A 15,474-nucleotide genomic window follows, 5' to 3' on the forward strand; every position below is an offset into this window, starting at 1 on the left:
TGTATCTGATGTTGGAAGGAACAGGCACTGGGGCGACTTCAGTCGTTATGAAATAAATGAAATGAATTGGCAGTTGCGAATACGGAGAACCATCAGCTGTATAGTGGGATGACGACAATGAAAATTTGTGCTAGACCGGGAATCGAACACGGATTTCGCGCTTATTGCGAGCGGTCGTCTTAACATTGGGCTATTGAGCACGCCCCAAAGCCAGATGCAAACTTCCATATTAGATCAACCCTATGTCTGCAACCTGCACTCGTACATCCATTACATATATCCTCGTCCAGATGATGATGATGATGTTTGGTTTGTAGGGTGCTCAACTGCGCGTTTATCAGCGCCCGTACAAATTCCCAATCTTTGCTCAGTCCAAACTCGCCACATTCATGAATGATGATGAGATGATGAAGACAACACAAACACCCAGTCATTTCGAGGCAGGTGAAAATCCCTGATCCCGTCGGGAATCGAACCCGGGACCACGTGCTCGGATCCTCGTCCAGGGTAGACATTGTAATTGAAAGTCGCTTCCAGTGTCGGCGGATAAATGTGTAATCGCAGTGCCTGTGTTGTTCAGAAACTCGATGCAATTTTCCTTCGGATGTGTATGCGTTTCAGAAAGAACAGGCACTGTAGCGACTACAACCGTATCAAATAACTAAAATGTATTGGCAGTTGCGAATATTGACATCAGCTGTAACGGAAAATCGGGATTCGAGCCCTGGTCCAGCTCAGATTTTCATTGTTGTTATTCCATTATGCAGCTGATGATTGATCGTATTCACAACTTTGAATACATTTCATGAATGTAATGAAAGTACCTGTCTTCATGTCATATAATCGTAAAACTTGTCTGTTAATTCCAAAAACTGAGGAAAGAGTGTGCACTACTCGTCATGTTCTTTTCGAGACAGGTATAGGTTAGAGCAAATTCTAAGCTGCCTTGTCCAGCCAAAAGCTGACAAAGGAGATCGGACGTAATGTGACCAGGGTATCGGCCGGTGTTACCGGTTGAATTCTGGCGACGACGTCTGGCGACCGTTGTCGGTGCCACTGTGAACGCAGCCAAAGTTGTGTATATTTTGCGGATGTCCCGTTCTCGACGGCAGCATATACACGGAAGCAGACAGGGAACACACGTGCGGCCGCCGAGTTCGGCGTCCGGCGCGCTGTCGTCAGTCGCAACGGAAACGGCAGACGCGGCTGCGGCTGCCGCTCTGTCGCCGGGGCAACGCTCGCCAAGGCGGACCGCGCTCCGCGGGAGGGCGCCGCCTGCTTCCGCCCCCCTAGACGTGCACTTCCTGTGCCCGCGCAAGCGCCCGAGGCGGCAACACACACTACGCCGCAGTTGTGCTGGCGGCCCGCTTGTAGGGGCCACGCCAGTTCTCTCATAACGCCGCAGAGGGGAAGTTTGATTCTGCGATATTCCATCTAACTTTCGGAAAAACGTCGTCTACACAATTCCGAAGATTGCAAGAGCCGACAAGTGTGAGAATTCTCGCACAACCAGCTCAACAGCTCATGCATCCAAGTTGCTGACAAGAATAATATACAGAACAATGGGAAACCCGAGGAAGTGCTGGATGACGATCAGTTTAGCTCCAGGAAAGGTAAAGGCACCAGACAGGCAGCCCTGACGTTGCAATTCATAACGGAATCAAGACTAAAGAAAAATTAAAATACGTTCGTAGGATTTGTCGACCTGGAAAAAAGCTTTCGACAATGCCAAATGCTGCAAGATGTTCGAAATCCTGAGAAAAATTAGGGGTAAGTTAGAGGGAAAGAATAAGCAATATGTACAAGAGGCAAGAGGGAACAATAAGATTGGGATACCAAGAACGAAATGTTGGGATTTAAAAGTGTGTAACTCAGCGATGTGTTTTCGCTCCTATTGTTCAATCTATACATCTAAGAAGCTATGAGGGAAATAAAAGAATGGTTACGAGTAGAATTAAAATTTAAGGTGGTAATATATCAATGTTCAGATTCGCTAATAATATTGCTATCCTTAGTGAACGTGAGGGAGAATTACAGGATCTGCTGTGTGGAATGAAGAGTCTAATGAATACGGAATATTGATTGAGAGTAAATCAAAGAAAGACCAAATTAATTTGAAGTAATAGCAACGGCATCAGCGAGCAACATAACATCAGGATTGCTTATCACGAAACAGATTAACTTAAGGAATACTGCTACGTAGGCAGCAAAATAACCCATGACACAAGGACCAGAAAAGAAAAAAACCCAAGACTACCACTGGCAAAAATGACATTCCTGGCCAAGAGAAGTCTTACTAGTATCAGACATAGACGTTAATTTGAGAAAGAAATTTCTGAGAATGTACGTCTAGAGCACAGCGTTGTATGATAGTGATATATTGACTGTCTGAAAACCGGGAAAGAAGAGAATCGAAGCATTTGAGATGTGATGCTACAGAAGAATGTTGAAAATTAAATAGAATGATAAAGGAACAAGCAGGTTCTCCGGAAAATCGGCGATGAAAGGCATATATGGAAAACACTGACAAAAGGACGACATGGTAGTAGAGGGAAGTGTAGAAGGTAAAAACTAAAGAGGAAGGCAGAGATTGGAATACATCTAGCAAATATCTGAGGACGCAGGTTGCAGGTGCTACACTAAGATGAAGAGGTTGGCACAGGAGAGGAGTTCGTGGTGGGTCGAATCAAACCAGTCAGAAGACTGAAAGAAAAGGCACCTCTGGAACCTAATAAAACATCGATTCTGCGTGTCATGGATTCCACAAGCCCTTGGTAGGTTACCGGAGGAGTATGGTACCAGATATCAACACACATGTTGCGCAGCTCTCGTAACCTACGAGCCGGTGGAATCTTGGCGTGCAGTTGGTGTCCGATAACGTCCTAGATTGTTCCAACGGGTTCAGATCACACAAATTTGATGGTCAGTGCATCAACATGGAGTTCTCTATAATGCTTTTCAAACCACTTAGCATGATTCTGGCCTTGTGACATGGAAATTGTCCTGCTGGAAAATGCCTTCACTTTCGGGGAAGACCACAAGCGTGAAGGGATGCAGGTGGTCCGCAATAGTATCCACATAGTATACAGCTGTCATGGTGCTTTTGATTACTATCACAGGTCCCATGAAAGCCCAGCTGAATGTCCACCATACTACATGGGGAATTCAATAAATAATGCAACACCATTTTTTTCTGTAAGCAAGTTAGTTTTATTCAAGATTCCAGTACACCATTTTATTCCCCACTCCTTTGGCTACAAAGTCACATTTTTCAACGTAATCTCCCTTCAATGCGACGATCTGACGCCACCTTACTGTGAGGGCCTGTATGCCCGCATGGTACCGCTCCACTGGTCGATGTTGAACCAACGTCTTGCTGCATCAATAACCTCCCCATCATCCACGTACAGGTATGCACTTTAGAGCCTATGTTTACTAGTCATTTTTTTCTTGTTTTGGTGGAAAGAACCTGTCGCTGAAGTTTGCAGTGTCTTCCTTCTTTTTCCTGGGGCATATCACAAATATGGAAATACTTTAAATTGGTCAATTGCTGACCAATTTAAAGTATTTGTGGTTCTTGATCACATTTAAATCGTCCCCTCATAAAATTTCCGATGAATGCCCATGTCTCCACATGCGTGGATCATTTATATGCTTGATATGTTTTTGCCAATTTTGACGAAGTTATAACCAGGATTTGCTTTGTGCCTTATCTGCCTATGTGTTGATAAGTTCACGTTCTATCTCTCAGACTCAGCGTAGATGCTCTCTGCTGAATAGTCATTGGATTTCGTGATAGTTCTAGCAGTAGTAGTATATTTATTTGGGTTGTTGTCAAATGAGCGATCGTAAGAATGCTAGACTCGTTTTCCAAATTCCTGTTTTCTTTGACCAACCTATTCACTCCACAGTTGTGTTTAGATTTGATGCACTGAGATAGTTCTTTAAACTTTCGTGTAATGTAGATCATCACTTCAGTTTATTAATATTTGAATACGGTGCCACTGTCTAGTATGGACTTGGTCCACAAATAATGAAACTGAAACTGTTGCGTAAACTCTATGGATCATACGTTAAAATGTTTCATGGTTTCGAGATTGCAGTCCCACTCCTCATCCTTAATGTACACTCCTGGAAATGGAAAAAAGAACACATTGACACCGGTGTGTCAGACCCACCATACTTGCTCCGGACACTGCGAGAGGGCTGTACAAGCAATGATCACACGCACGGCACAGCGGACACACCAGGAACCGCGGTGTTGGCCGTCGAATGGCGCTAGCTGCGCAGCATTTGTGCACCGCCGCCGTCAGTGTCAGCCAGTTTGCCGTGGCATACGGAGCTCCATCGCAGTCTTTAACACTGGTAGCATGCCGCGACAGCGTGGACGTGAACCGTATGTGCAGTTGACGGACTTTGAGCGAGAGCGTATAGTGGGCATGCGGGAGGCCGGGTGGACGTACCGCCGAATTGCTCAACACGTGGGGCGTGAGGTCTCCACAGTACATCGATGTTGTCGCCAGTGGTCGGCGGAAGGTGCACGTGCCCGTCGACCTGGGACCGGACCGCAGCGACGCACGGATGCACGCCAAGACCGTAGGATCCTACGCAGTGCCGTAGGGGACCGCACCGCCACTTCCCAGCAAATTAGGGACGCTGTTGCTCCTGGGGTATCGGCGAGGACCATTCGCAACCGTCTCCATGAAGCTGGGCTACGGTCCCGCACACCGTTAGGCCGTCTTCCGCTCACGCCCCAACATCGTGCAGCCCGCCTCCAATGGTGTCGCGACAGGCGTGAATGGAGGGACGAATGGAGACGTGTCGTCTTCAGCGATGAGAGTCGCTTCTGCCTTGGTGCCAATGATGGTCGTATGCGTGTTTGGCGCCGTGCAGGTGAGCGCCACAATCAGGACTGCATACGACCGAGGCACACAGGGCCAACACCCGGCATCATGGTGTGGGGAGCGATCTCCTACACTGGCCGTACACCACTGGTGATCGTCGAGGGGACACTGAATAGTGCACGGTACATCCAAACCGTCATCGAACCCATCGTTCTACCATTCCTAGACCGGCAAGGGAACTTGCTGTTCCAACAGGACAACGCACGCCCGCATGTATCCCGTGCCACCCAACGTGCTCTAGAAGGTGTAAGTCAACTACCCTGGCCAGCAAGATCTCCGGATCTGTCCCCCATTGAGCATGTTTGGGACTGGATGAAGCGTCGTCTCACGCGGTCTGCACGTCCAGCACGAACGCTGGTCCAACTGAGGCGCCAGGTGGAAATGGCATGGCAATCCGTTCCACAGGACTACATCCAGCATCTCTACGATCGTCTCCATGGGAGAATAGCAGCCTGCATTGCTGTGAAAGGTGGATATACACTGTACTAGTGCCGACATTGTGCATGCTCTGTTGTCTGTGTCTATGTGCCTGTGGTTCTGTCAGTGTGATCATGTGATGTATCTGACCCCCGAAATGTGTCAATAAAGTTTCCCCTTCCTGGGACAATGAATTCACGGTGTTCTTATTTCAATTTCCAGGAGTGTATTTTTGGGAGAAGAATAAATTGAAGGAGTCATTGATGAAATTAGACGTCCAGTTCTGTTCCAATAACAAATATGCTGAATATGAAAGACATCCGTTGCAAGCTTTTTTAAATGAGTATCAGATGGAGGTGGTGTTTAAGTCCTAGAGAAAAGTGAAACGTAACCGTTTCATAGTACAGGGTGACCAAAAAGTCAGTATAAATTTGAAAACTTAATAAACCACGGAATAATGTAGATAGAGAGGTAAAAATTGACACATATGCTTGGAATGACATGGGGTTTTATTACAACAACAAAAAAATAAAGTTCACAAATTGTCCCACAGATGGCGCGTGAAAGATCTCTTGCGCGCGTCGTTTAGTGATGATCGTGTGCTCAGCCGCCACTTTCGTCATTCTTGGCCTCCCAGGTCCCCAGACCTCAGTCCGCACGATTATTGGCTTTGGGGTTACCTGAAGTCGCAAGTGTGTCGTGATCGACCGACATCTCTGGGGATGCTGAACGACAACATCCGACGCCAATGCCTCACCATAATTCCGGACATGCTTTACAGTGCTGTTCACAACATTATTCCTCGACTACAGCTAATGTTGAGGAATGATGGTGGACATATTGAGCATTTCCTGTAAAGAACATCATCTTTGCTTTGTCTTACTTTGTTATGCTAATTATTGCTATTCTCATCGGATGAAGCGCCATCTGTCGGACATTTTTTGAACTTTTGTATTTTTTTGGTACTAATAAAACCCCATGTCACTCCAAGCATGTGTGTCAATTTGTACCTCTCTATCTACATTATTCCGTGATTTATTCAGTTTTCAAATTTATACTGACTTTTTGATCACCCGGTATATGAGTGACATAGGGTGTGCTACGTATGTGGAAATGAACAGGAAGGCAGATAGAAGAGTGGAATGGCGTACTGCTGCAAACATGATGGCGGATACTACAGAAGAAGAAGAAGAAAGACGAAGGGATTTATTGCGAGTATTTACGGATTTACTGGTACGCGAACAGGAAGGATTTATTGGCACGCCAACGAAAAGAGACGGGGATGCCCGGCTGGCAGCTGCTCGGCGGACGCCTGTTTGTGTGTCCGTGCGGGACACAGCGGTGTGGGGTGGGGAGCGTCTTCCCGCGGCGCGGCCGCAGTGTCTGGGGCTGAATGCAGCGCGGCCAGGGACCGGCGGCCAAAGACGCGGCCGGAAGCGCGCCCACAAAGGCGCGGCCCTCGCCTCCCCCCGCGGCCGCTGCAGCTGCCGCCGACAGCCACCCCCGAGGTATCCGCTGCTCCGCCCAGCCAACGCGGTCAGTTTCTCCCCGTCCTCTCGTCGCGCGCAGGCCGTTATCACGGCGTGGCCACGGCGCCTGTGTAGCCGCCTCCGGATCTGAGCTATCCGCCTCTCAGACTGACATACCGGGGTTCCATCCTCGGCACTGCCAGCATTCGTTACATGGCGGGACAACTCCGACAGAATGGACAGCTGAGGAGCGATACTGCGTAAGCCAGTGTCCACGACACTCCATTGAAATCGCTTCGTCTGAGGTTCTCGCAACGTTAACAGACTGTGTTGTTGCTGTGGTCTTCGTTCCGAAGATTATTATTTAGACTATGTAGTAATAATAGCAAAACGAGGGTAATGGACAGCCGCTGAATTAAATCAGGTGATGCTGAGGGAATAAGATTAGAAAATGAGACACTTAAAGTAGTTTTGCTATTTGGCCAGCTAAATAACTGATGATGGTCGAACTAGAGAATATAAAATGTAGACTGGCTGTGGCAAGGAAAGCGTTTCTGAAGAAGAGAAATTTGTTAACATCGTACATAGATTTGTCAGGAAGTCTTTCCTGAAAGTGTTTGTATGGAGTGTAGCCATGTATGGAACTGAAACATGGACGATAAATAGTTTAGACAAAAGGAGAATAGAAGCTTTCGAAATGTGGTGCTACAGAAGAATGCTGAAGATTAGATGGGTAGATCACATAACTAATGAGGAGGTATTGAATAGGATTGGGGAGAAGAGGAGTTTGTGGCACAACTTGACTAGAAGAAGGGATCGGTTGGTAGGACACGTCCTGAGGCGTCAACAGATCACCAATTTAGTATTGGAGGGAAGTGCGGAGGGTAAAAATCTTAGAAGGGGACCAAGGCATGAATACACTAAGTGGATTCAAAAGAATAGAGGTTGCAGTAGTTACGCGGAGATGAAGAAGATTGCATAGGATAGAGTAGCACGGAGATCTGTTTCAAACCAGTCTGTGGACTGAAGACCACAACAACAATGGTAGTAATCATTTGACAGCTGGCGACCGGAACCGCTGCCACCACCAGTACAACATGAGTCCGGCCGGCATTGCCGCCTTCCACTGTGTTCCCTCTTTCCTTGCGCAAAGCATTGTGCCTGCCAGTTCTCGAGTAGGAAACTTCTCCGCGTAAAATGAAATCTTCTGACGGGTGAAAACAAAATGGTTCGATTGTATTTCTCTCACAAAACTACATAATTTTTAAAAGAATGTTAGTACACACATCACAAGAAGTTTTGCATCATCTCGGTTCCGAGAGTTCCGGAACCCGTACAGAAAACTGGAATAGAGGTCGACATAAACATGATTTCAGCCCTTTTTAGTGCTCATGATAACCACTCATTGCATGTTGTACCACCACGCAGCGAGACCTTCAAAGGTGGTGGTCCAGACTGCTGTACATACCTACATCTAATACCCAGTAGCACGTCCTCTTGCATTCATGCATGCCTGATTCGTCGTGGCATACTGTCAACAAGTTGATCAAGACACTGTTGGTTCCGATTGTCCCACTCCTGAACGGCGATTCGGCGTGCATCCTCAGAGTTGTTGGTGAGTCACGACTTCCATAAAGAGCCTTTTTCAATCTATCCCAGGTATGTTCGATAGGGTTCATGTCTGGAGAACATACTGGCCACTCCAGTCGAGCGATGTCGTTATCTTGAAGGAAGTCATTCACAAGATGTGCACGATGGTGGCGCGAGTTGTCGTCCATGAAGACGAATGCCTTCCCAATTTGCTGCCCATATGGTTGCACTATCGGTCGGAGGATGGCGTTCACGTATCGTACAGTCGTTACGGCGCCTTCCATGACCACCAGCGGTGTACGTCGGCCCCACATAATGCCACCCCAAAACAGCAAGGAACCTCCACCTTGCTGCACTCGCTGGACAGTGTGTCTAAGGCGTTCAGCCTGACCGGCTTGCCTCCAAACACGTCTCCGCCAATTGTTGGTCGAAGGCATACGCGACACTCATCGGTGAAGAGAACGAGATGCAAATCCTGAGCGGTCAATTCGGCATGTTGTTGGGTCCATCTGTATCGCGCTGCATGGTGTCGTGGTTGCAATAATGGACCTCGTCATCGACGTCGGGAGTGAAGTTGCGCATCACGCAGGTTATTGCGCACAGTTTCACTCGTAACACGACGTCCTGTGGTTGCACGAAAAGCATTATTCAACATTGTGGCGTTGCTGTCAGGGTTCCTCCGAGCCATAACCCACAGGTAGCGGTCATCCACTGCAGTAGGAGCCCTTGGCCGGCCTGAGCGAGTCGTGTCATCGTCAGTTCCTGTCTCTCTGTATCTCCTCCATGCCCGAACAACATCGCTCTGGTTCACTCCGAGACGCCTGGACACTTCCCTTGTCGAGAGCCCCTCTTGGCACAAAGTAACAATGCGGACGCGATCGAACCGTGGTATTGCCGTCTAGGCATGGTTGAACTACAGATAACACGACCCGTGTACCTCCTTCTTGGCTTAATGACTGGAACTGATCGGCTGTCGGGCCCCCTCCGTCTAATAGGCGCTCCTCATGCATGGTTGTTTACAACTTTGGGCGGATTTAATAACATCTCTGAACAGTTCAAAGCGATTCTGTCTGTGATAAAATATCCACAGTCAACTTCTATCTTGAGGAGTTCTGGGAACTGGGGTGATGCAAAACTTTTTTTGATGTGTGTAGCTTAGCAAAAACACTAATGTTTGTTACATATGTGTTTGAAATAAATTTACGGCGAAGTTTCCTAACAGTCTCAGTGGCCGTAGAAGACACATTTATCTGTGGGAAACGACGTTGGCGACCCGTAAACCAGGAGTGTCATCGTTGTTAAGAATTGTCTCTGTAATAATTGTCATCATGAAAATGGCAGCGCGACTGCTACGGTCGCAGGTTCGAATCCTGCCTCGGGCATGGATGTGTTTGATGTCCTTAGGTTAGTTAGGTTTAAGTAGTTCTAAGTTCTAAGGGACTGATGACCTCAGATGTTAAGTTTCATATTGCTCAGAGCCATTTGAACCATTTGAAAATGGCAGCTTGTGTAGCGATGCACTTATAACTGAGTTATTTGCAGTCTCCTCTTTGATTGCAGTAACTGTAGTTGGCGATGTACACCAAACGCGCTCCACGTTTACATTTATAGTAGTCGAAAAGTTGTAAACAGCCTTTTGCTCCCTTTCATTTATCCCTGCTACCTTCGGCATATGAAAGAATGTATTCTAGGTCAACATGGTCAAAAACTTTCTCTAAATGTACAAATGTTGTAAACATACGTTTGCTTTTCTGCAACATATCATCTAAGATAGGTCGCAGAGTCAGTATTGTCTCACGTGTTCCAACGTTTCTTCGGAACAGAAACTGAGCTTCCCCCAGGTCGGCTTCTACCAGTTTTTTTCAGTCTTCTGTAAATAATTCATGTTATAACGCATGATCAACAAGTTTCCGTTCGAAGGCCGTACAGTCCAAAAAGCCAACCGGGCAGAATCGCTGTGAGCTTTGAGGCAGTCATACCACCGACGCATCAGGTTGAAGATACCTGTTTGGTAAAACACTGTTCTGCTGCGTGAAGCAGTCCGTACCTGCCTGCTACACATTCTCGTCCGACAGGACTCTTCGACCATTCAACACCTTTTTTAAGGGACCGCAGGCTTGCCTGAGGTGTCTGCGAGCGGCGTCTTGTGACGAATCGCGACCAGCACAGAAACTGGCCCACAACACCAACGGTGGTGTTCGAGAGATATGCTGCTCCATACACATACTTCATTCTCCGATGGACGCCTACCAGCGTTTACACTTCGACAGGCAAGGGAAAAAATGAAGCTGCACGTTGGTCCTGACTGGACGCGGTGGGTAATAATGTCGCCATAGCTCACGTTTCCGCATTTACTGCGCGCACGTCGGAAAGATGCGAATACCAAACAACTTCCTTGCCTTCTTGTCGGTATTTATATACCCGCATTCGTATCACACTACGTTGCACATAGGGTGCAGCAACACCATCGAACGGAAACTTTTTGATCGCCTCTTATAGTACAGGGTGGTTGTATTTAAACTTTCGCTACGTAAAAGGGCTTCCATGAAAAACGAGTGACCGCAGAGCAACGAAATTGTGTGGAAACATTTTTAAGGACCTGCGGAAGAGAAATAACGAATAAACCATTGAAAGAAACACATTTTAATTTCCGCGTGAGAGGGTAGCATTTGTCAATTGCGTGGCGTTCTTACTTTCCATGTTACAAACGTTGCTCAATGTGACGACCATCTGCATCCACAAGAGCATCGTTCAGAACTAGACACTGCTGTACTGCCCGAAACATGTCAGGTGGGATTCGCTACCTCCCACGCTAAGCTACGAGGGGCGTTTGAAAAGTCCCTGCAAGTCCGAGAGATGGCACCACCGACGCGTATCGAGGTCATGTTTAGTTAGTAGCATCTTTGTAAAGAACTCACACCAAGGTTCAGCCATATTGGTCTACATCTTTGCGTTTGGCATTCGTGTGAATCAAGGAAGTCGAGTGATTGTCAGAAAATGAACGAAAAAGAATTTCGTGTGATGATTAAAAATTACTTTATGAAAGGCAAAACGGCTCTGGAGACTAAAGAGAAGCTTGATAAACATTACGGTGACTCTGCACCTTTGATTAGAACAATTTATAAGTAGTTTCAAAATTTTCGGAGTGGCCATATGGGCACAAGTGACGCTTAACGTTCTGGACGATCTGTGGCGGTTACGACTCCAGAAATCATTGATTTATGGTAATGGATGACAGAATAGTTAGGGTACGTGAGATTGCTAGTGCTTTGGGCATCTCGAATGAAAGGGTACATAATATTTTGCATAAACATTTGGACATGAGAAAGCTATCCGCAAGATGGGTTCCGCGATTGCTCATGCTTGACCAAAAACGGAATCGTGTGAAGTGTTGCAAAGATGGTTTGCAGCTGTCCAGGAAGAATCCGCATGACTTTAAGCGCCGTTTCGTCTGTGTGGATGAAACATGGATACATTACTATACTCCTGAGACCAAAAAACAATCTAAACAATGGGTTACCAAGGGAGAATATGCACCAAAAAAGGCGAAGACCATTCCTTCGGCAGGAAAGGTTATGGCGACCGTCTTTTGGGATTCGCAAAGGATAATCCTTATCGAATATCTAGAAAAGGGTAAAATTATTACAGGTGAATATTATTCATCGTTATTGGGCCATTTGAAAACCGAGCTGCAAGAAAATCGGCGGCGATTGGACCGCAAAAAAGTCCTTTTCCATCACGACAAGGCACCAGCACACACCTCAGCAGTTGTGGTCGCAAAATTAATGGGAACAGGATTCTAACACGTTTCACATCCCCCCCCCCCCCCCCCCCATTCCCCAGACTTGACTAGCTCGGAGTACTGTTTGTTCTCCAATTTGGCTGGCGGTGCAAAGATTTTATTCAAACGAGGAGGTGATTGCAGCAACTAATATCTATTTTGCAGATTTGGACAATTCCTATTATCGGAAGGGATCAACAAATTAGAACAGCGTTGGACGAAGTGTATAAGTCTAAAAGGAGAATATGTCGAAAAATAAAAAAGGTTTACCCCAAACACGTAAGTAGTTTTTATTTTTGCACCGACTTTTCGAACGCCCCTCGTAATATTCAGTCTTCAACGTGTGTTAGTGTCCCGGTGATAAACCGTGTGCTTCAAGTAACCCCACAGCTAGAAACCACACGGGTTCAAATATGGTGAACGTGGTGAGCACGCTGTTTGGAATTCCCAAATCGCTAGTTAATTCGAATTTCCGAATCATGTTCGTCAACCTATGTGCGGAAAGACAACCACTCCGTATTCCTTCAGTGCATCAATACTCGTTAAAACCTGTAGCACTATTACTGTTGTTTTATCAAAACAGCATTACGAGTAAAACCTTGCGCAGCTTTTCGAGACCCATGTCGACTGTCTGCAGCTGTAATGCACACTGATGCTTGAGGATCAGCCCCACGTCGCCGTACCAGTACCGGCGGCGAACGGCGAGTCATGACACTAACTCGCAAATCTTGCAGCGCACAGTCGGAATATCATTCCTATGACATTCCTATGAACTTGAGTAACCTGCAGTAAATAGTTTTCCGTCTACACTGGCACAAGAAGCGGAAGTTTTATTATAACTACACTGTATTTAGCAACCATGACGTATTAAACTGATAGTTCGGAAATACTCAAACCTGTCACCTCATACTTTCTTTCTTCTTCTTCTTCTTCTTCTTCTTCTTCTTCTCGAGGGGCATGAAAGGGAAGCAGTGGTTGGGAAGGGAGTGACACAGGATTGTAGCCTATCCCCGATGTTATTCAATCTGTGTATTCAGCAAGCAGTAAGGGAAACAAAAGAAAAATTCGGAGTAGGAATTAAAGTCCATCGAGAAGAAATAAAAACTTTGAGGTTCGCCGATGACATTGTAATTCTGTCAGAAACAGCAAATGACCTGGAAGAGCAGCTGAACGGAATGGACAGTGTCTTGAAAGGAGAATATTATTTGAACATCAACAAAAGCAAAACGAGGATAATGGAATGTAGTCGAATTAATTCGGATGATGGTGAGGGAATTAGATTAGGAAATGAGACACTTAAAGTAGCAAATGAGTTTATCTATTTGGGGAGCAAAATAACTGATGATGGTCGAAGTAGAGAGGATATAAAATGTAGACTGGCAATGGCAAGAGAAGAGAAATTTGTTAACATCGAGTATAGATTCAAGTGTCAGGAAGTCGTTTCTGAAATTATTTGTATGGAGTGTGGCCATGTATGGAAGTGAAACGTGGACGATAAATAGTTTGGACAAGAAGAGTATAGAAGCTTTCGAAATGTGGTGCTACAGAAGAATGCTGAAGATTAGATGGGTAGATCACATAACTAATGAGGAGGTATTGAATAGAATTAGGGAGAAGAGAAATTTGTGGCACACGTTAACTAGAAGAAGGGATCGGTTGGTAGGATATGTTCTGAGGCATCAAGGGATCACCAATTTAGTATTGGTGGGCAGCGTGGAGGGTAAAAATCGTAGAGGGAGACCAAGAGATGAATACACTAAGCAGATTCAGAGGATGTTGGTTGCAGCATCAAACCAGTCTCAGGACTGAAGACCACAACAACAACGACGTTCACCTTGAAGGCTGACGGTATTTAACCGTCAGTCTCGTGTATTTTTCACGCGCTCTTTTGCGAGCCGACATGGTTCGATGGCATATTTTAGACTGTTTCCAGTTTGAGGCTCTCTTCGGAGACCTGGAAGAGACGTCCGGGGCTACATTCACGATTCTGCCGTCGCGCCTCACTTATGTGGGTGTGTGTGTGCTTGCAGGGAGCCGGACTACACGGAGGGCATCTTCCAGTCGATCGGCTTCAAGGAGTTCCACTCGTGGCTGGTGCAGCCGGAGGCGGCGCGGCGCAGCGAGCAGGGCCAGGCGGAGATGCGGCGGTGCGCCGACGCGCTCAAGGCGGCCACGCGCCGCTACGCGCGCAAGCAGCTGCGCTGGATCCGCAACAGGTTCCTGCGCCGCCCCGACAGGCAGGTCGGTACAGCACTATGGCCAGGGCCCCGCCTTTCTCACACCACGTCCTGGAAGCCATTCAAACGTTCTCTTCTTCTGTGCCTCGCAGCTTCCTTCGTGTCGCGCGTTGTCACACTCGCGACCACGGCCAGAATCCACGTATGCTTGGCGATGTGCTACGCACTGCTTTGCGAATTTTATTTGAGATGTTTACTGACCGACCCGAATTAATATTCTTCTCCCGTGCACTATCAAATAATTGTACTGGTAGTTATAATTAAACTGACGGTGTTTCGAGTGCTGCTGTATACATCGCAGGACACTGAAAAATCGTAATTGTTCACTAACCAGTGCGCTTACGAAGTATGCTGGAAAACAATAGTTCCTCTTTCTGCCATCAGGTCAAGATATGGCGCTAGAAGCAGTCAGCATGTGTAATGGATCCTGTTTTGACGTCAGTATGCTGTTTTTAGCTAGCCGACGGTGCTGATTTCTTTTGTAGAGTGACTGTTGGTGTAAACGGTTGGGAAGGTACGGAAAACTACGGAACCCAGTGGCTATTGATAAGAGAGAATAAAAGTAAAGTTGTTTTATCAGAACGGCAGCAACAACAGCGCTGTATTGCTGGAATATCGCCGATAGGAACAGCTGCAAAGAGGCTTCACATGAATGAATGGGACAAAGAAGATGATTAAGGAAATTGAAGAAACAGATGAATGAGGCAGTGGAGCAGGTAGAGGGAGGCGGCCCAATCCCGTGGACTTGTTACTTAAACTCCTATAACTACAGCCGACTGGGCATCACATGCCTCAAAGTCTCTAGCCGGTGCTCCAGCTGTCTCACGGGAATTGTCTCTCACAGTCTCACGAACACACATAAAATACTGTTTGAGGAAACAAATATTTTGCCCCATGCCTCCACGTACTGGGATCCTGTTATTAAGGAGGCTGTTGAAATAAGAATGAGCGAGAAGAACTTTAACCGTGATAGCGGATACTATGTGAGCGGTGTATGGAAACGAGCGCTCGATGCAGAGAAGCAGCAGAGATATTCCTTGCAGGGTTTACGTTCTCACGGAAGCTAGGGCGCTACC

The 15,474-nt window shown here is 46.7% G+C and overlaps 1 protein-coding gene across 1 annotated transcript in view; it reads left to right on the top strand.

The window, feature by feature from the left end:
- The window catches only part of LOC124606173 (tRNA dimethylallyltransferase-like), a 903,559-nt gene that overhangs the window by 875,914 nt on the left and 12,171 nt on the right, over positions 1–15,474 (top strand). The window contains exon 6 of the mRNA XM_047138139.1: positions 14,192–14,402. Coding sequence (XP_046994095.1) covers positions 14,192–14,402 — 211 coding nt within the window. The remainder of the gene's footprint in view (positions 1–14,191; positions 14,403–15,474) is intronic.

The sequence above is a fragment of the Schistocerca americana genome, chromosome 3 (assembly GCF_021461395.2).
Source record: "Schistocerca americana isolate TAMUIC-IGC-003095 chromosome 3, iqSchAmer2.1, whole genome shotgun sequence".
In the NCBI taxonomy this organism is placed as follows: Eukaryota; Metazoa; Arthropoda; class Insecta; order Orthoptera; family Acrididae; genus Schistocerca; species Schistocerca americana.